Source organism: Schistocerca americana, chromosome 1 (genome assembly GCF_021461395.2).
Source record: "Schistocerca americana isolate TAMUIC-IGC-003095 chromosome 1, iqSchAmer2.1, whole genome shotgun sequence".
Taxonomy (NCBI): Eukaryota; Metazoa; Arthropoda; class Insecta; order Orthoptera; family Acrididae; genus Schistocerca; species Schistocerca americana.
The window spans coordinates 876,250,950-876,271,849 of NC_060119.1; the positions used below are offsets into that span (position 1 = coordinate 876,250,950).

Below are 20,900 nucleotides of genomic sequence, written 5' to 3' on the forward strand. Positions count from 1 at the left end.
CTCTCAGTAAGATGCGTTCGGGGTCCGTTCTTATAAAGACCACCTCCGCCACACAGTCGGCGGCGCTCCAGGCGTGCGACCGCCTAGGGGATATCCCAGTGTCCATTGTCCCGCATCTGGCACTAAATAGGACGCACGGGGTTATTTTTCATCGGGACCTCCTGCTGCAATCTGATGAGGAGCTCAGGGCCAACCTGGAGCGCCGAGGCGTGCATTTCGTCCGGCGAGTCCAGCGCAGCCCCAAAGACCGTCGCATCGACACCGGGGCCTTTATCCTCGCCTTCGAGGGGACGTTCTCCCGGAGAAGGTAAAGGTGATGTGCTACCGGTGCGACGTGCGACCTTACGTCCCGCCTCCTATGCGCTGTTTTCGGTGTTTGCGCTTTGGGCACATGTCGTCGTCATGGTGTGAGGCTGAGCCCCTTTGTGGCGATTGTGGACGTCCTCTTCGTGAGGAACATGCATGCACCCCACCACCTCGGTGCGTTAATTGTCCTGGCATCCACTCGCCTAGATCCTCAGACTGCCCCGCATATCAGAAGGAGAAGAAGATACAAGAACTCAAAACTTTGGATTGTCTCTCTTATTCTGAGACCAGGAAGAAGTATGACCGCCTCCATCCCGTGCCGTTGACCACTTCGTTTGCCTCAGTTGTGTCCCCTCCTTCCGCGGTATCCTCACCCCTATCCTGTCCCCCCTCCGCCTCCTCCCCCCATCCGGGGTTTCTGCCTCCGCCTCCCAAATCCCTCCCTTCCAAATCCTCCTCCCCCATGGCCCCCGCCCCCTCTGCCCCAGGGGCCACCCTTCCTCCTCCTCCTCCTCCTCCTCCTCCTCCTCCTCCTCCTCCCCCCCCCCCCTCGCCGCCTGAGAAGCGATCCTCTTCTCAGACGTCCATCAGGGAAACGTTCCGGATCCCAGCTTCCGAGGTCCGGCGTTCCAAAACGGACCCCGCGCGTGAGGACCTTCTTTGGGTCCAGCCCACCACCCCTGTGCCTCCTCGGACTTCCAAGAAGGCCTCCAAGAAGAAGTCTCTATCCCCCTCTCCACCCCGGCGCGTTTCGTCTGACGCTCCATCCGTGAGTCGCTGCTCCCGGCTGTCCTCAGTTTCTCCGGGACGCTTAGCTGGCCTCTCATTGGCAAATGATGCTGCCCCTCCTACACCTCCAGGGACAGCGGCTGCAGCTGGCGACGACTCGATGGAACAGGCTCCGCCTCCCACCAGTTGTAGCGTTGTTCCCTCGAAACCTGGCCCTCCGCGACCGTCGAGGTGACCAGCTCTTCCCGCGTCTCGTTCCCCCCCTTTTTTGACTAGCAATGGCCTTGTTACATTGGAACAAAAGAGGTATTCGATCTAATCGGGAGGAATTACAACTGCTCCTCCGCCTGCACTGTCCGCTCGTCCTTGGTCTCCAGGAAACCAAGTTGCGCCCGACTGACCGTATTGCCTTTACCCACTATACCTCGGAGAGGTATGACCTCACCCCTGTGGACAGTATCCCAGCTCATGGTGGGGTCATGTTGCTCGTTCGGGACGATGTCTATTACCATCCCATCCCATTGACCACCCCACTCCAAGCAATAGCTGTCTGTATTACTCTTTCTGCTTTTACTTTTTCAGTTTGTACCATGTACACTCCATCGTCATCCGCTGTTAGTCGGGCTGACATGATGCACCTGATTGTTCAGCTTCCCCCGCCGTTTTTATTGTTTGGCGACTTCAATGCCCATCATCCCCTTTTGGGCTCTCCTGCATCCTGTCAAAGAGGCTCACTCTTGGCTGATGTCTTCAACCATCTCAATCTTGTCTGCCTCAATACTGGCGCCCCGACTTTCCTCTCGGACTCTACTCATACCTACTCCCACTTGGACCTCTCGATCTGTTCTACCACTCTTGCCCGTCGGTTCGAGTGGTATGTCCTTTCTGACACCTATTCGAGCGACCACTTCCCCTGTGTCGTTCGTCTCCTGCACCACACCCCATCCCCACATCCTTTGAGCTGGAACATACCGAAAGCTGACTGGGGACTTTACTCCTCCCTGGCGATCTTTCCGGACCACGATTTTCTCAGTTGTGACAGTCAGGTCGAATACCTCACGGCTGTTATCATCAATGCTGCCGAACGTTCCATTCCTCGTACTACCTCTTCTTCACGTCGCATTTCCGTCCCCTGGTGGAACGAGGCTTGTAGAGACGGTATCCGTGCTCGACGACATGCTTTACGCACCTTTCGCCGCCATCCTACGTTGGCGAATTGTATTGGATACAAACGACTCCGAGCGCAATGCCGTAGAGTCATCAGAGACAGCAAAAAAGCTTGTTGGGCCTCTTTCACCAGCTCCTTTAACAGTTTTACTCCCTCTTCTGTCGTATGGGGTGGCCTGCGCCGGCTGTCGGGCATTAAGGCCCACTCCTCGGTACCTGGCCTGACCTCAGGTAATAGGTCCTCGTTGATCCTGTGGCTGTCTCCAACGCCTTCGGCCGGTTTTTCGCGGAGCTTTCAAGCTCCGCCCATTACCACCCTACCTTCCTTCCCAGGAAAGAGGCAGAAGAGGCTCGGCGACCTTCCTTCCACTCGCTGAATCTGGAAACTTATAATGCCCTCTTTACTATGCGGGAACTCGAACGTGCGCTTGCACTGTCCCGGTCCTCTGCTCCGGGGCCAGATGCCATTCACGTTCAGATGCTGGCACACCTTTCTCCGGCGGGCAAAAGCTTCCTTCTTCATACCTACAATCGCGTCTGGACCGAAGGTCAGGTCCCCATGCATTGGCGTGACGCCGTCGTTGTTCCTATACCCAAACCCGGGAAGGATAGACACCTTCCTTCTAGTTACCGCCCCATTTCTCTTACAAGCTGTGTCTGTAAGGTGATGGAGCGCATGCTTCATGCTCGGTTAGTTTGGATTCTTGAATCTCGACGGCTACTTACCAATGTCCAATGCGGCTTTCGTCGCCGCCGCTCCGCTGTTGACCACCTTGTGACCTTGTCGACATTCATCATGAACAACTTTTTGCGAAGGCGCCAAACGGTAGCCGTGTTCTTCGATTTGGAGAAGGCTTATGATACCTGTTGGAGAGGAGGTATCCTCCGCACTATGCACAGGTGCCTGCCCCTTTTTATTGATTCCTTTTTAACGGATCGAAAGTTTAGGGTACGTGTGGGTTCCGTATTGTCCGATGTCTTCCTCCAGGAGAACGGAGTGCCTCAGGGCTCTGTCTTGAGCGTAGCCCTTTTTGCCATCGCGATCAATCCAATTATGGATTGCATTCCACCTAATGTCTCAGGCTCTCTCTTTGTCGATGACTTCGCGATCTACTGCAGTGCCCAGAGAACATGCCTCCTGGAGCGCTGCCTTCAGCGTTGTCTAGACAGCCTATACTCGTGGAGCATGGCAAATGGCTTCCGGTTCTCTGAAGAGAAGACGGTTTGTATCAACTTTTGGCGATATAAAGCGTTCCTTCCGCCATCCTTACATCTCGGTCCCGTTGTTCTCCCATTCGTGGAAACAACTAAGTTTCTAGGGCTCACGTTGGACAGGAAACTGTGTTGGTCTCCGCATGTCTCTTATGTGGCGGCCAGTTGTACACGTTCCCTTAATGTCCTCAGAGTTCTTAGTGGTTCATCTTGGGGAGCGGATCGCACTTCTACACTAGTCCTGTCGAGAGTCTTTATGCTGAAGCTGCCGAATTACCATTGACCTACCAGCGCGACGTACTGCTGTGCCGGTATGCCTTCCGGCTGTTGTCTATGCCCGACCACCCCTCTTACCAGTCCTTCTTCGCAGATTCTCTCGACCGTCAGTACGGGTTGTATGTGTCTGCCCTGCTGCCCCCTGGAGTCCGCTTCCGTCGCCTGCTTCGAAAATTGGATTTTGCCCTCCCTACCACCTTCAGAGAGGGTGAGAGCCCGACACCACCTTGGCTCCAGGCTCCGGTTCATATTTATCTCGACCTCAGCTCACTCCCGAAGGAGGGTACTCCGGCTGCAGTGTATTCCTCACGGTTTGTCGAACTTCGTGCTCGACTTGCCGGTCGCACCTTTATTTACACCGATGGCTCCAAAACTGACGATGGTGTCGGCTGTGCCTTTGTCGTCAGGGCCGCCACCTTTAAATACCGGCTCCTCGACCAATGTTCCAGCTTTACGGCCGAGCTTTTTGCTCTCCATCAGGCTGTTCAGTATGCCCGCCGCCACCGCCATTCATCGTATGTACTCTGCTCTGACTCACTCAGTGCTCTTCAGAGCCTTGGAGCTCCCTATCCGGTCCATCCCTTGGTTCAACGGATACAGCAGTCCCTCCATTCTTTCGCTGATAATGGTTCTCCTGTCAGCTTTCTGTGGGTTCCCAGACATGTAGTAGTGCCTGGGAATGCGGCTGCGGATGCTGCAGCCAAGGCTGCAGTCCTCCTGCCTCGGCCAGCCTCCCATTGTGTCCCGTCATCTGACGTTCGTGGGGATGTTTGTAAGAGGCTTGTGTCGTTGTGGTGGGATGCTTGGTCATCCCTCCAAGGAAACAAGCTCCGGGCAGTAAAACCGCTCCCAACTGCTTGGACAACCTCCTCCCGACCATCTCGGCGAGAGGAGGTCCTTCTGACCAGGTTGCGGATTGGGCATTGCCGGTTTAGCCACCGCTACCTGCTCTCCAGTGACTCAGCCCCGCAGTCCCCTTGTGGTCAGGCATTAACAGTGCGCCATGTTTTATTGTCGTGTCCCCGCTTTAGTCAATCTCGTGTTGTCCTGTCCCTGCCATCTACTATACCGGATATTTTAGCTGATGACGCTCGAGCAGCTGCTCGTGTTCTGCGTTTTATAACTTTGACTGGCTTGTCCAAAGACATCTAACCTTTTTACTTATTTTATCTACATCTTTGTCAGGTCTTTCTGGTGTCCCCCCCTCCCCTTGAGTTTTACTAGATTCCATGTGCTGTAACAACACCGACGGGGCGCTAATGACCTCAGTAGTTGAGCGCCCTTAAACCCCACCAAAAAAAAAAAAAGAATGGGACAAAAATTAGTAGATGTGATCTACGTGTAGTGGAAAGTAAATTGCAGTTTCAGAAGAATAGGATGATTTATCCGAGAGAAAAGGCTTCACAAATTGAGAAGTCAATAACGTGTTTATCATGCCAAATTCTGTCCAGTTGGCACATTAGATCGTCATCATCCCAAGTTGGTTGGAGGGTCTCCCTCATTTGGGGAGAGACCTGGCGACATTGTTTGCCAGGGTAGGGTTTGGCAAGCACGAAGACAAGGAGTACAAACTCTCGCCATATGCATGAGGGCATTGTCTTACAGAAATATGAGCCCAAGATGGCTTGTCATGAAAGGCAACAAAAGCGGGATGTAGAATACCAGGGCAACAAAACAGGATGTAGAATACCATCCACATACCACTGTGCTGTAAGGGTGCTGTGGATGACAGCTAAAGGGGTCCTGCTGTGAAAAGAAATGACACCCCCATCCATCACTCTTTGTTGTTGAGCTGTATGGCTGGCGACAGTCAGGTTGGTATCCTACTGCTGTCTGGGGCGTCTCCAGAAAGATTTTGTTTGTTTGTCTGTACATGTACAACACATCTACTAATTTCTTTCCCATTTGGATAATTCCTTCAAGGTGCATCATTTTTTTTTGTCTTAAATTTGCATTTGCAGTAATGCCCAAGTCTTAGTACACATGGAATGAATTTTTAGCTTATGAAACTTCTTTGAATACAATGTTTGAAGTAGTATGTTTGGGGGACATGAACAAAGAGCTGGTCTGCTTAACTAATACGGGAGAGCTGGCTGTGCAAAAAGCAATTAACACTAATTTCCATTCCTGTAAAATATTGTATGGCCTTGTGCTTTGTTTAGGATTAAGGCATGACATAATCCCACTGGGAACCATTCTTGTATAAAACAAAATGGTAAATTCTTAGGAATAAGTGGGATTCAGAATATAAAAGCTCACTCACCTGTGCTACTGTGATCATGTGCTGCAGAGAAGTAACTTGTTAAGCCCATGTGAGTAAAGGGATCTGAGGATCAAGATAATTCATGATGCTCTCAATCAGTTATGCCACACCTCATTTTTGGAAGGAGTTTGAAAAGAGCGAATTAAAGCCTGATGTTCTCGAGCTGCAGGAAGTCTCACCTTACAACCTTCATTGGATTCTTGAGACTGCATAGTCCTCAGTGCTGTAGCTGCTATTGTGTAACCTTTTCTGGGCATTTTTGTTCCTAAACAAAATGAAATCAAAACACAATGAGTAGGCACCCAAATAACAAAGTAAATTTGATAAAGTCATTTGAGGGTTAAGCTCTTGTGCCCATGTTTCCTTATAAGTAGATTTGTTTTTGGAGAGGGTCTGCCTTGAGCGAAGCACATCAGTGGGTTTTTTGTTATCTTCTACAAAACAGAAAAAATGCTTTTTATTGAATTTGTGTGTTTAAAGACAGTATTTACATAACCGAAAGAAAAACAAAATTTTGTATAAACCTGTCAACCACATTCTGTGGATTTCTTGGATTCTATGTAATTTAATGGAGTTCTTTTGTTTCACAGTTCATCACCTGCAGCCGTATCGAACATAATTTAGAACAGTCATCGGCAAACCTCAAAGTTTTTATTTCTTCACCCTGGATGTGAATTCCTACTCCAAATTTTTCTTTTGTTTCCTTTGCTGCTTTCACAGTGTACAGACTGAATAACATATAACATCAGGGACAGGTCACAACCCTGCATCACTCACTTCTCAATCACTGTTTCCCTTTCGTGCTCCTTGACTCTTATAACTGCCATCTGGTTTCTGTACAAACTGTAAATAGCCTTTCACTCCCTGTATTTTACCCCTGCCACCTTCAGAGTTTTAAAAGAGTGTTTTCCAGTCAACATCGTCAGAAGCTTTAGTACAAACGCTTATACTCCCAATCATTGACTACAGCGATATTATCCTACAAGGCCTGTCTCAGGAAAATTTGCGATGTCTGGAACTGGTCATGAATGCCTGCATCTGATATATCTGTGACGCTCGACTTTTTTATCACATTTCACCAGTATATGCGAAATTGTCCTGGCTGCGTGCAGACAAACGCAGAGATTTCCACACATTCCGTCTCATCTACTGCCTTGTAAATGTACACTGTCCCTCATATCTCTCCTTGTCCTTAATGCTTATGTCAGAACAACATGACAGAAACACATGTTCCCATCATAATAAAATCCTCTCTGTTCCACTGCATCGCTCAGTCACCTTCTCCAAGTCCTTTACAGTAGCGGGGACCCGACTCTGGAATAACCTCCCTCGTTTTGTTAAAAAACTTAAAAATATGTCCAGCTTCAAAAAAACAGTTAATGACATATCTACTTAAGCAACAGTAATGCCTTCCTCTGTACATGAATGCACTTCACCTCATTACTTCGCTCTTTCCTCCTCCTTAAATCTCCCTTCCCCAAAGCTCGCTATACTAGTAAACATCTACTTAACACACCAATGTTACATCTGCACAAATCTTCATTACTATTGCCAATTTTTCTCATGTTTATCATTATTATTTGGTTTTTTATGTTATTATTATTGCTTTTATCATAATTTGTATGTATAGCACCTGCTGTAAAAATACTGCCAGCATTTACTTTATTAGGTCTTAGTCATCACTCTTTATTCATATTGTCACTAGAATAATCTAATTTTCTTATTTAAACTATTGTCATGATGTAACTCTGATGTGTGAAATGCTGCATGTGTGGAACACTGGTCCGATGTAAGAGAGGGCCTGATGGCCCTAATCTGATCAGGTTGAATAAATAAATAAATAATTCTACAAATGCTATAAATGTAGGTTTGCCTTTCCTTAATGTATCTTCTGTGAGAAGTCATTGGGTCGGTATTGCCTCGCATGTTCGTACATTTCTCCGGAATCCAAACTGATCTTCCCTGAGGTTGGCATTTACCAGTTTTTCACTTCTTCTGTAATGGGTTTATGTTAGTATTTTGCAACTGTGACTTATTAAACTTATATTTCGATAATTTTCACACCTGTCAGCAGCTGCTTTCTTTTGAATTGGGATTATTATATTCTTCCTGAAGTCTGAGGACATTGTGTCTGTTTCATATATCTTGCTCACCATATGGAAGAAGCTGGCTCTCCCAAGGCTATCAGTATGTGTAACGGAATGTTGTCTACTCCTGGGGAACTTGTTTTGACTTATGTCTTTCAGCGCATTGTCATATTCTTCACGCAGTATTATATCTCCCTTCTCATCTTCACCTACGTCCTGTTCCATTTCCATAATAGTGCCCTGAAGTATATCTCCCTTGTACAGACCCTCTGTATACTCCTACCACATTTCTCCTTTCCCTTCTTCGCTTAGGACTGGTTTTCCATCTGAGCTCTTTATATTCATACAGATGGTTCTCTTTCCTCCAAAAGTCTCTTTAATTTTTCTGTTGCCAGCATTTATCTTACCCCTAGTGACATATGTTTCTACATCCTTGCATTTGTCCTCTCGCCATTCCTGCTTAGCCATTTTGGACTTCCTATCAATCTCATTCTTTAGACTTTGTATTCTCTTTCACCTCCTTCATTTATAGCATATTTATATTTTCTCCTTTCATTAATTAAATTCAGTATCTCCCCAAAGGATTTCTATTAGCCCTCATCATTTTACCTACTGGATCCTCTGCTGCCTTCACTATTTCATTTCTCAAAGCTAACCATTCTTCTTCTACTGTATTCCTGTGCTGAAAGTATTAAGAGACTAATCTGCTCCTACATCTACCCAGTCTGGCTTCTCTTTACTTTTTGATATTGTACCCTGCAAATAATTTCTAAGAGACAGTGCGAGCAGCGTAGGTGGCTGCCCAACATCTGGGACATACCTTGCAGCATTTTGTGCTTCTGGCAGTAAAACCCAACAGAGTGATGTCCTGCCCAGCTCTACCATGCACCTTTCCAAATTGACTTTGGCATGCTGTTTGCTCAGAAAATCCAATCTGAGTATGAAATTAAAATTGTAACCAACTCGAGGAAATACTTCCATGCTTTGCAAGTCCGAAAGTCTTCCCCCCATCCCCCACCAATTCAGGAGTTCATAAATGCCGAACTGAGCGAATGAGTACTACACCCTCCTGCGCTACATAGTCTACTATGATGCTGGTTCAAACTCTGTACAAAGGTACATTATAACTTGCTACATATACCTGTAATCCTGTATCTAGTAGAGATTTATACGCCTTTCCTACTACATAGCTCATCAAACAATAATCTGCCACTGATCTGCACACTGGTATGCTCCACTCACATTTACTGGGAATGCAGTGCAGGGGCCTCATATGTTCCCTATGTTGGTTAACATTGAGGTTGCAAGCTCTTACTGCCAGCTCCTTCCCTTTGCCTATGGAAACCTGTGCTGATGTTCCCATTCTGAGTGTCCTTAATTTGCTTACATCTCCCACAAACAATTTTGCTTAATGTGACCAGGCTGACCACATTGATTGTGCACAGTCTCTGCATTGAGAACTACCTTCTTTTCCCTAGTTCTGGACACCAACAATTTTTCTGCTAAAGCTGTCAGTCACAGTTACCACAACATCGTTTAAAGATCCTGGAAAGTCTGCTTGCACTTTACAGAAAATTTCATTTGGCAAACCTGGCGAGAATGCTTCTAGCGCATTCTGCTCTTCCTGTTAAAGAAAGACTTTGTTGACATTGGCGTAATCTGTCAGTTCATAAGTGTTAATATTTAACTCTATTTGGTCAACAAAACTTTCCAAAAATCATCTAGCTTTTGAGTTATACTATTGAGCTGCTCACAGTAATGCGCCAGAGGGACCCACAGCGCTTTTGTGGGTACGTGTGTGGCACACACAGGGCCCCGAGTCAATGCAGCTTCTGTTCTCTCCCGGGCTTCATTCCCTTTTCTTGTATCCACTCTTTCCCATCCTAGCTCCTCCTCTTCTTGCCGCTCCCCCTCTTCCTAGTAGGTGTTCTCCTTGAATGACCCAGCTGTTCCTTTTCTGTCTTATCTTGAGTTTCCATTCTTCTTCTTCTTCTTCTTCTTCTTCTTGTTTTTCGTTTTGTCCCCCTTGGGATTTCACCTCTCTTTCTAAATTCTTTTTCTGAGTGTGAACTATCTGGGGAAGAACTTCCTCCCTAGCATCTCCGGTCTGGGTTCCTCTCCCTCCCCCTACCTCCTTCCTCCCCTTCCGTAACTGCTAGGTCACCAGCACATGTAGCCAGCCCGTGTGTTGGGGCTGTTGTGTACCCATCTGACTGAAACCCCTTACAACACATGGATGATATTTATGGTACCTGAGCTGTCACCACCTCATGCATGCCTAGGAGTGGTTGCTCATCTTTTTGGGGCATTAGAACTCCCAGCAACAACCGCCGTGCCAGGCAGCCCTTGCCATGGCTGTGTGATACCCACAGGGACAGCCCCTGACCAAATTGGGTGATACCAGGGCAGACGCTCTGTGCATGAAGCGCTTTGTGCCTGAAGTGTGCTAAGCTCCATATTTCTGGCTGCTCTTGCATGGCTATGTCTTCAGACAGGTATGGTTCTCTCTCTGCTCTTACTTTTGCTTCCTCAGACTTCCCCCACTACCACTCCCTGGGAGGAGGGCCAGGCCCACCATCTTGGAGTGAAGCCCTTTCCCTGTTGGTTAGTTTTGTTCCAGGACAGTCAGGGGAGAGACTTGCCACTACCAAATAGTTCTTTTTTGTAGAACATATTGAACATAAGTTTGGTGAAGTTGCCTCACTAAGGAAGATGCGGTCGGGTTCTCTACAGATTAAAACCTATTCTACCAGTCAATTGACTTCCCTTTATGCTCGCAAGCACTTAGGAGACATGTGGGTGAGCATTACTCCCCACCAGTCCTTAAATATGATCCAAGGCACTATTTTCCACAGGGATCTCATCCTTCAATCTGATGAGCAACTCTGTATTAATCTGGCGTGGCACAGCGTTCATTTTGCCCATTGAGTCCAGAGAGGTCTCAAGGACAATTGTATTGATACCAGTGCTTTCATCCTTACTTTTGATGGGGTACTCTTCTGGAAAAAGTCAAATTCATTATTTACCATTGTGATAAGAAGCTTTATATCACACCTCCCATGCACTGTTTCCAGTGTCTCCATTATGGTCACAAGTTTTTGCAATTTGAAATGAATCCTATTTGTGGTGCCTGTGGCTGTCCTATCCGTGTGTGAAGTCCTTGCACCCCACTGCCCAAGTGTGTGAACTGTTCTGGCCCACATTCTCCCTGCTCACAGGATTGCCTGATCTATAGAAACGAAAGGAAGGTTCAGAAATTCAAAACTCTCAACCATCTATTCTACTTTGACCAGACAGTAATTCAACTGTCTCCACCCGGCATCTTTAATGTCTGCATTTACTTCAGTTGCACCCCCTTCCTCTTCCACTTCCTCCCTCTATCCTGTCCGTCTTCCCTTTACTCCTCTCCCGCAGTTCCCATTCCCTCCCCCTGATGGAACAACTCCAACTCCCTGACCAGAGAAGAATTCCTCTTTCCTGGCACTAAAGCGGAGGGATAATCTGGCAATTAGACCACCTTCAGAGACTGTTGAATTGAAGTATCTCTCAACATACTGTTTCCCAGATTGTTGTATTAATCGTAGATGTTATCTTGAGTAGTTGTGCTGATCTCCCTCCCCCCCCCCCCCCCCACTCTCTCTCTCTCTCTCTCTCTCTCTCTCTCTCTCTCTCTCTCTCTCTCTCTCTCTCTCTCTCTCACCCCTCCCTCCCTTCCCCCCTCTCCACTTCCTGCCCCCACCCCCAAATCCCTCCTCTAACAGATCAGTGCCATTTTTGTTTACAGAATTTTGCTCTATGGTGGAATTCCAATTTTGAGCAAGGCTTCCAGGTGTTCTGTTAACTGACTTTGTATCCATCTTATCTTATTCTGGTGACGTTCTGCTTTACCCTTTTCTTGGGTCCCATGTGAGCTGCATTCTACTACTGTCTCTGCTAAAATGTTCTGTTTGTTGATCAACAAGTTGTAACACCTGTACACTGTATAAAGAAGTTCCATCCCATTATCCCATCAGATGCTAAAATCATTTCATATCTGATTACATGGAAGGTGTGGGCTATGAGCAAGGTTTGACCTGCTCTCTTTGGTATTTATTGTTTTGCCATGCTTGAGGCATCTTCCATTATTCTCTTACTGCTCCTGCAATCAGTTTTATTTGTGCATATGAGAACTGTGAAATGGACAAATTTTGTTAAACTGATTTGTAATCTGCTGTCTAATAATAATTCATTTTAGTATTGCTGCCCTACTATATAGACTGCATTTCTACATAATAATGTTTTTCCTGTGTGTACTAGTGTCAAGATGGCCTGGGAATGGATGAACATAATGCTCATTGTAGTTTTCAGTTTCTCTGTCTTTGAGATTTAGTGTTCCTCAATGTTTGCCTACATGGTACCCATGCACTTCCCTCTATATTTTTGAGCCATATAGCCTCTTTTTGTTCCGTATTTGGCAAGTTATAGTTCCTACATTCACATGAAGTTTCTTGTGTCTTGAAATGCTACAACATCCACATATGGCTATTCTTAGTGTATCTGTTTTCTTGAAATTTCCTGAAAATATCATTTCAGGCTTCGATTTATCTGCCGGATTTTCATTTTCCAATATAAACCCTTGGGTATTTGCATCACCGTCTCTGCTTCCCACAGTGCATTTCTTATACGGGGCCTTCCTGTAATGGAAGATTCATATCTAGTATTTCACTGCACTGTGGTTCTATTCTTGGTTTTCCTTTGCTGAAATATCGCTGTCATCTGACTCAGTCTCATGTATGAAGTATATTCATCCCAGTACAACCATTGTTTTTACATTGTAAGATAGGTTTTGTGTGAAAGCAACAGAGCTGAGTTTCTGAACAAGTGCTGAACTTCAGTTAAATCCATCTGCAGCCATGATTCTGTCCATTGCTTGTTGGAACTGCCATTGCAGGGGATTTATCCTGACTGTACACTGAGGGAGTTCCTTGGTGCTCTGTTGCCCTGAGCATTAAATAGTTTAATTTAGCTGTTTATAGGTCTCAGATTGCCCCTTTTTCCATAAGAAGTTCGGTGACATCTTTTATTAGTAATTGGCATCTTGTGAGTCCCTAGTTTATTCCTGACTCAATTGCCATTGTTATAGCTGGGTCATAATGATGTGCAAACTTGTCAGTTTTGTCTAATGTGAAAGGAATTGGCTTCATAACTTCAGCCATGTGTGTCAAGGGTTACTAAAGTTCTCATTGTCAGTGATGTGTGGTAGCTTGTGTTGAGCTCATACTTGGCCTGCTGATGGCCAAATGCTCTACAGTGACAACTCATGCTGCTGCTGCTGCTGCTGCTGCTGCTGCTGCTGCTGCTGATGATGATGATGATGGAGTGTATAGAGCAGCAGCCTGCTCCATTTCTTCCTGTTTGTACTTTCAAAGTATTTTTATGATACTCTACTGGAAGTTCTCGGGGTTGTTCATCTAGGATGAGCATCTACCAAATACTTCCTTTTTTCCCTGCTAGTGCAAATCCTGATCAAAAATAAAATAAATTTTGTGTTTGGTCCCAAGTGGTGATTTTTGAGAATACAGTAATGGCTGGACACAGGCAGAGATTTTAATTTTGGTGTATATATACTTTACTGCATACTACACCAGCTCTTGAACAGCAGGCAGTTAGTTAACAGATGCATCAGGTGTTAGTATCTGCGTAGTAAAGTAAAAGGTAAAGTCTGTGGTGCAAGCCCTTGGCCAGACTATTGCCTGATGGCATGTAGAGCGGAGTCTTTCTGTTTGCTGCTTGGGTGGCAGGCCACTTGCCCCAGCTGTCTTTGGGAAGGGCTATGAGAATAAAATGAGATTATGGCATGTACCATACCAGTGAATATAAATATTCATTTTTCCTCATCCTCCATATGTGAAGTAGAAGTACCGTGACTAGTATTATCACAAAGTACCCACTGCTGTGGATTGCACAGTGGCTTGCAACGTGTACTGTATATGCAAACAAGGAGTGGGAGAGCAAGATTTATTTCTTGGAACCTGCAACTAGCTTATTGCCACATTCCAACAGTATTCACACGATAGGCATTTTGCATTGTGTTTCAGTGTGTGTAGAGGGAGACCTAAATATGTAAATGTACATGAAAATATTTGCTTGCTTAGTGTGCTTTGGCATCTTTGGCAAGTGGATTGTGCTTTTAGTATTGAAAGTTGCTTTAGTTCTTGTTTGCTTTAATTTGTGCCTATAATGTAGGATCACCAATAATTTAAAGTAATTGTTTCAGGAAATATGTTTTCAAGGATGGGAAACATAATGTACACTTGCGATATGCAGAAGATTTCAACAAGCTGGTAGAAAATTTCCTTGATGAATAAGTAACTGTTATTAAAGTTGTACTGTATAAAACATATGGTCATCCTATGCAGTTGCTCTTGTTGTGAAGTTAAAAGTATTTTAATACAGTGTATTAAATGTTTTTTATTAGTGTTTTAAATATTTGATAATTATATATATGTGTATAATATAAAAATATAAGACTGATGAGAAATTTATTGCTCATGTATCCATTCATTTACCCAGCAAATTTTAGATCCTTCATAAAGATTATTTCAACATAATAGAGCAGTTGTGCAAGACAGTATTTCAGCGCAGCCCGGGATATGGAGGCAGGCAGACTAATAGCTGTTATACTGCCTCAGGTAGTTAATCTCTTGAGATGAAAAAATGTTTCCCACCCCCAGGCAAGTAAAGCTTAACTAATCTCCCTCCATTACTTTCCACGTGCAGTAGAACAAATATGAAATTCAAAGTGTCTCCAGCCAGAAGATATAGTACACTATATGCCTCTTTCTTCAGTATGAGATAGTATCCCGTATGTGACAATATCTATAACATTCCTTCCTTCCTCCATTTATTTCCTTGGGGAAACACAGCTTATCCACACTACATTCTTCAGGCTTGACACTAAATTAATGTAGTAATGTCTTGTGTGACATTTAGTAAGTAAGAAATAGCTCACCAACATAAAAGGCATGATCTATCTCAATTCCAAGTCATAGACTCAGTAGAAAAGATAAACCAATGTAAATGGTAACATCATTTTAGCAGGAGTGTTAAATAGAATTATTTTCTTCAAGCTGCTTCTTGAAAACACTAAAATTATGTAATTTCATTGGCAGTTTCATTTCTTTGAGCAGAAAAATAATAGAATAAGCAAATTCTTTAATAAATAGGAAACTGGGTGTTTCACCCAGAATGGAGTGCCAAAAGGAGGATTCAAGTTTAACAGTGACAAGGTGATTAGAGGCATAGCACAAGCTTGTATTGGGGAAGGAAATTGGCTATGTTCTTCTCAAAGATATTGTTAGTGATTTTACCTTGAAGAATTTAAGAAAATCTAAATTTGGTTGTCTGGACAGGGATTTGAACCACCTTCCTTTTGAATGCAGTTTAAGTGCTTCCACCAGCGCATTGCCTTGCTCAGTGGCCTCACTCATGATGCAAATGGAATGGTATTAGAAAATATTTGAAGAAAGTGGTGGGTGTTTGGATGACAACATGAATTAAGTTTTTTCAAGGACAGTATTTATTTCTACAAAACTATGAAGTGGTATCTAAACAATAAAAAAAAACTCTGTGACTGAATGTGTATTCTTTACTCCTCAGGTCGTGTCGTTTTTTTATAACACTAGCAGGCATGCAGTGTATTGTACAGGTCAAGTGCAGCTGACTTTGTTACCAAGGTAAACATGTAATAGTAGTATCTGTATTTAATTAAACAGTAACAAAATAAACTTTTGCTATGTCACTCTCTTTCTGTGTGTTACCCCACAGTCATGAGCCAACATCGCAGTTGCATCAGATCCCAGCCAACTGCTTATTCGATCGCTAATTATCTTGTAGACAACTGCCTCTTCGTGGAGTTGTGCTGCTAGCTCAGAATTTGGGTCATTTTCTTGCTTGAATCATAAATTCTTTTTCACTTAGATCGCTGTTTATTTTATGTTACTGCTGCTCTCTTGGACGTATGAAAACACAACTTATCAAAGTGTTAGCTGAAGCAATAATGTGTATAGAGCCAGGCTAGCAACTGGAAAAGAACAATTTGTGGTTGACACACTTTCTACATAGGAGCAGCCACTTGAGAGTTAAGGGCGATGATATAAAAAGTAATAATAATTGTAAGAGTTTCTGTAACACTGAAACATTAAAAATGTAAATACCTTTTAGGAGTAAAGGAAACCACACACTAATGAGCAGAAGTGATAACTTGCTTACAGGTACACAAAAACTTTCTAGCTTTCAGAGTAATCCTTTTTCGAGCTAGAAACAAATACACAGAAAATGCATATAAATGCACACATACATACACCTGTGCCCCTACATGCAGTGGCTGAATGTACAATGCCAGTGCTGCATTTCAGCAGGTGGACAGGGTGGTGTGGTGTTTGCGACAGGTGGGGTGGATGGAGGAAGAGGGGGGGGGGGGGGGGGGAGTAGTTGGGGTGGGTGGCTAGTGGTAGAGGTTTGGATGGAGACAGCCTTTTTGCCAGCTAGGAATGTGGGAGGGAGGGGGTGGCAGGTGCACGGGCTAGGTGTGCGATTCATGGCTGTGAAAGCTGTCGGAGTAGCCCAGGCTGACAGTGACATGAGGATGTGAATTGGGAGGAGTGACGAGACGTATGGAGGAGAGACTGTTGTACGGAGGATGAAGGGACATTGAGTTACCAGAGATCTCTTTTTGTGTCTTATCACAATAATGTTGACAGCCCTCATAAGTGAGTGGGGTTTATGTGCCCAAGGACAGCCAGGAAATCTGCTGAATTTTTTCATCTGGGAAAAACCTGAAATTTATTTGGAATTCCAGGGATTTTTTTCATTGTTTTACCTTTCAGTTACATTTTTGTGATTTTTGACTGGTAAGAAGTGATCCTCTAACAAAGGATTTCACTTTAGCATGCTACTGCATAATAATGCTGCAGCAATAAAACATAAATGAGAGAAAAACACCAAAATAAAACTTAAGTTGCAAAGACAATATATCACTTACAAAAAGGCAGTGTGTGTGCACACAGTTGTCTGCCAACAGCAAATTGTGTCAAAGGCCTTAGGATTCAGTACTTCATAACAAAAAACTGCTTTCGATAAGTGTGACGTCACAACATATCTGCAGAGCTTAATTTGTGTTTGAGCAATGTCTTCTTGCACCCAAGCTGCCAGATTCGCGCATGACCAGGGCAGTCTCAGTTGTGGGTTTGCAGGGTGGGGGGGGGGGGGGGTTACAACAACATGACCTGTGTTTATCTGTTTCGCTGTTTTCTGATCATTTATGAGGGTGGTCGAAAAGTATCTTGCCCGAGATAGTTACTGTAATGTCTCGCACAAACACCACCACTTACTTTTCTGGTGACCCTTTGTGGGTATGCAAGTTAAATCTTGCATCTTCAGCTTCATTAGCTTTGCTGCTAGGATGTGTTGTACACCATAGTGGAAGCAAAATGGTGAATATCGAGAGAATCGAGAACTGTGCTGTGACTGAATGTCTTTATTTGAAGGGAATGACACCCGAGGAAATTGTTGAGACATGCAGAATACACTTAAGGACACTGCTCCATCTTATGCAACAGTGAAAAACTGGGTGTCCAACTTCAAATGTGGAAGAAGGAGTGTGGAAGATTTGCCAAGCAGCAGAAGGCCTGTCACTGTTGCCCCTGATGAAACAGTGGTACCAATTCATGATATGATTTTGCAGGATCATTGAATAACATTGCAGCACACCAAAACCACATTTGGAATCTCCTGTGGGCATGCTCGTGACATTGTTGTCGATATTTTGGGAAAGTGGAAAGTTTTGTCTCGGGGAGGAGGGGGAGGGGGGGTTCCAAAAGACTTGAATGCAGATCAGAGACAGGTGTGCAGTGTGTGAAGAAATCGTCCACCAATTTGAGGTGGATGAAGACAGCTTTCTTGCAAGGTATGTGACAATGGACGAAACTTGGGTTCACCACTTTGATCCCGAGTCAAAACAACAGTCACAATAATGGTAACATCCCTCATCCCCTACCCCAAAAAAATTCCTGGTGCAAGAATCAGCCGATAAGGTGATGGCATCAATCTTCTTGTATGCGGAAGGGGTAATCTAGGTGGATCACTTGCAAAAGGGCATAACTATCGATGCATCATACTATTGCACCCTCCTGCGCTGTTTCAGAGAAGAGATAAAGAAAAAAGGGAAAGAAAATTGGCGCGCAAAAATCTTTAGCATCAGGACAATGCACTGGCGCACAAAGCCCTCACAGCACGTGATGATACAGTGATTGGTGCTGTGAATGCTTGGTTGGACTTGAAATCGATGACCTTTTATTGGAATGGTTTGCAGCAGATATCTGAGCATGCCCACAAGTGTATTAGTGTACACAGGTATTGTACTGAAAAATAAATTGGTATTATGAAATTTCTATCATTCTTTATTTGTTAGACTAGAAACTTTTCGACCTGCCCCACCCCCTTGTACAGCTCTCACGTCAAATGAAAGCAAAATGGATTTTTGTGGCTGGGATCTTATCAAGCGAGTTAAAACGTAGTTTGTTTTCTGATTTTTATTTCCACATTATTGACCATCAAGCATTAATCATATTGCAGAACAATGGAGTTATTTTTGTCGGTTTGCTGAAGAAAGCTTGGCTCTTATTAATCTTTTCCACAGTGGTAGCCAATTTATTTGAAATGGAGTGTTTCATTCCACATTATAGGCTAGTTTCAACTGTTCACTGAGTTTCAAGTGCGCTTTTTCATCTTCTGGCACACATGGCATTATGCCATAATAAAGAAACAAACATGAGATTATACACAACTGGCATGCCAAGAAAATTGGCATCCCAAAAACCACACTGAAAAGCTTCATACCAGGTACGGGCCTACTTCATTGTGAATCTTGATATATAAATGTGCACTTTAAGCTGAATTATGCAGTTATGTAAGATTTCTTAATGCTATATTTGTATGAAAATATGCAAATGTTCACTTGAAGATAAATAAGCAGGCAAAATTGGTCAGTAGCATTGAATAACATGTTTTGTTTCAAATATATTGCCAGCTTTAGCAGAATTTTACATATATCTTCTGTGAAAAACAATGTGCCCCCCCCCCCCCCCCTCCCCCCACAAGACAGGTTTCAGCATTAGTCTGGTACTTCCTCTAGGCTTAAAGTTATTTCTTAATTTGTGGTGCTTACATTTTAAACTTACAGAATCCCATTATTTGGTAAATTATAGATGGCAGCACACCATGTTTTATCATTGTAACTCCCCCATAAGGTTGTATATTTATTCCTGGAGTAAAATATAAATTGCCAGTTATACAGGTTTTTGGCTTCACAAATAACCTTGTTAATTTTTTGTACAGTTTGAAAAAGATGAGAAACTTATTGTTCTTAGTTCTGGTGCATAAAAACAAGTCTTTCTTATTTTTGCAAGAAATTTGTATTCCTTCTTACTAACTTTTTGCAGTATTGTGTGGATGTCAACCTCATTGGAAACGCAACACAACAGTATCATTGTTTCTTGTTTTGCATTTCTTATATGGATAGGAAATGATACAACAATTGTCTTAAGTACAATAACTCTACATGTCCCCTCTAAACAACACACTGCAGCGTCAGACAGTTCCCAAAATTTATACTTCTGTCTTAATTATTTGTAATCTGTTAATTACTATAATCATCATTTCATCTCTATCATTCTAGTTATTTTAATCATTATATCACTAAATCATCCCTAACATCAGTTCAACCACAAACTACATACCACAAATATCACACTATTGCCAAATGTTTCAGTAACACATGAACATAATCTTAAATCAAAACTTTACTTCAGCAACAACACTAACTCACCATAGGCATTTCTCTCAACATACAATTATGAACGTGGAATAATATATTACTTTTGAATACATTATGGGAGTGACAGTGATCAATATGTTACAAATATTTACTATTAAAAACAGTCTTGATCACAATTTATTTAGTACGGTGACGAGTTTTGACCACTACTGTGGTCATCTTCAGACCTACAAGTCGTATACAAAACTTTAATTAGAGGGCTACACACATTAAAGAAAATACATAAAGTTATAAAGCTATAAAACGAATTACCAATGAGTATGAACCTCCTCCTACTAGAGAATCACTACTGGAGAAACCAGTGCATGTCTTACTATATATAATGGGAGCTCCGCCCACTTTTGATGGTATGATGTCATTACTAACCAGTGAGTTATAAGTTGAATAACAATGTAAAATTTCTTAGTTAAAAGGACATTGTCAAGAAATAAAATACACACACTAAATTTAGCTTATCTAACAGCTATTGTCAATCAAGAAGTGTTAAAAACATTTAAACATGTAGGATAAATGAACTCGTTTTGACAGAACATGAGTTTCCCTCTCAAGGCGTGTTAGTGAACCATTTGGAACCACTGGTTGCCATGGTGAAGTTGGATGCTGTTCCAAAGATGAGGCAGCAGTCTTCTTTCCACCGAAGTTATTGTAAAGTCGATAGGCAAACTAATGGTTGCCATGGTGAAGATAAACGCCAGTGCAAAGTCAGGCATTTACAAAATACTATGTAATGACTGTGAGAAACAGTATATTGGCCAAACTGGCCGTAACTTTCTAACACGTTTTAAAGAACATACTACTGGTACTGCACGTACCACATCAATATTTGGTCAACATCTTGATGGATACAATCATTCTGAGGGTTGCATCTCTAACAATTTGAAAATATTACATACTGTGCCAAAAGGACTACTGCTAAATACTTTAGAAGAAATTGAAATCTTTTCACTTCACAAAAGTAATCCGTTATCTGTTTTAAACGAACAAC

The 20,900-nt window shown here is 43.5% G+C and overlaps 1 protein-coding gene across 1 annotated transcript in view; it reads left to right on the forward strand.

Moving 5' to 3' along the window:
- Nucleotides 1-14,564, forward strand: part of LOC124614046 (valacyclovir hydrolase) — a 44,728-nt gene extending 30,164 nt beyond the window's left edge. The window contains exon 6 of the mRNA XM_047142884.1: nt 14,297-14,564. Coding sequence (XP_046998840.1) covers nt 14,297-14,387 — 91 coding nt within the window. The 3' untranslated portion in view covers nt 14,388-14,564. The remainder of the gene's footprint in view (nt 1-14,296) is intronic.
- The last annotated feature ends 6,336 nt before the right edge of the window (nt 14,565-20,900 follow it).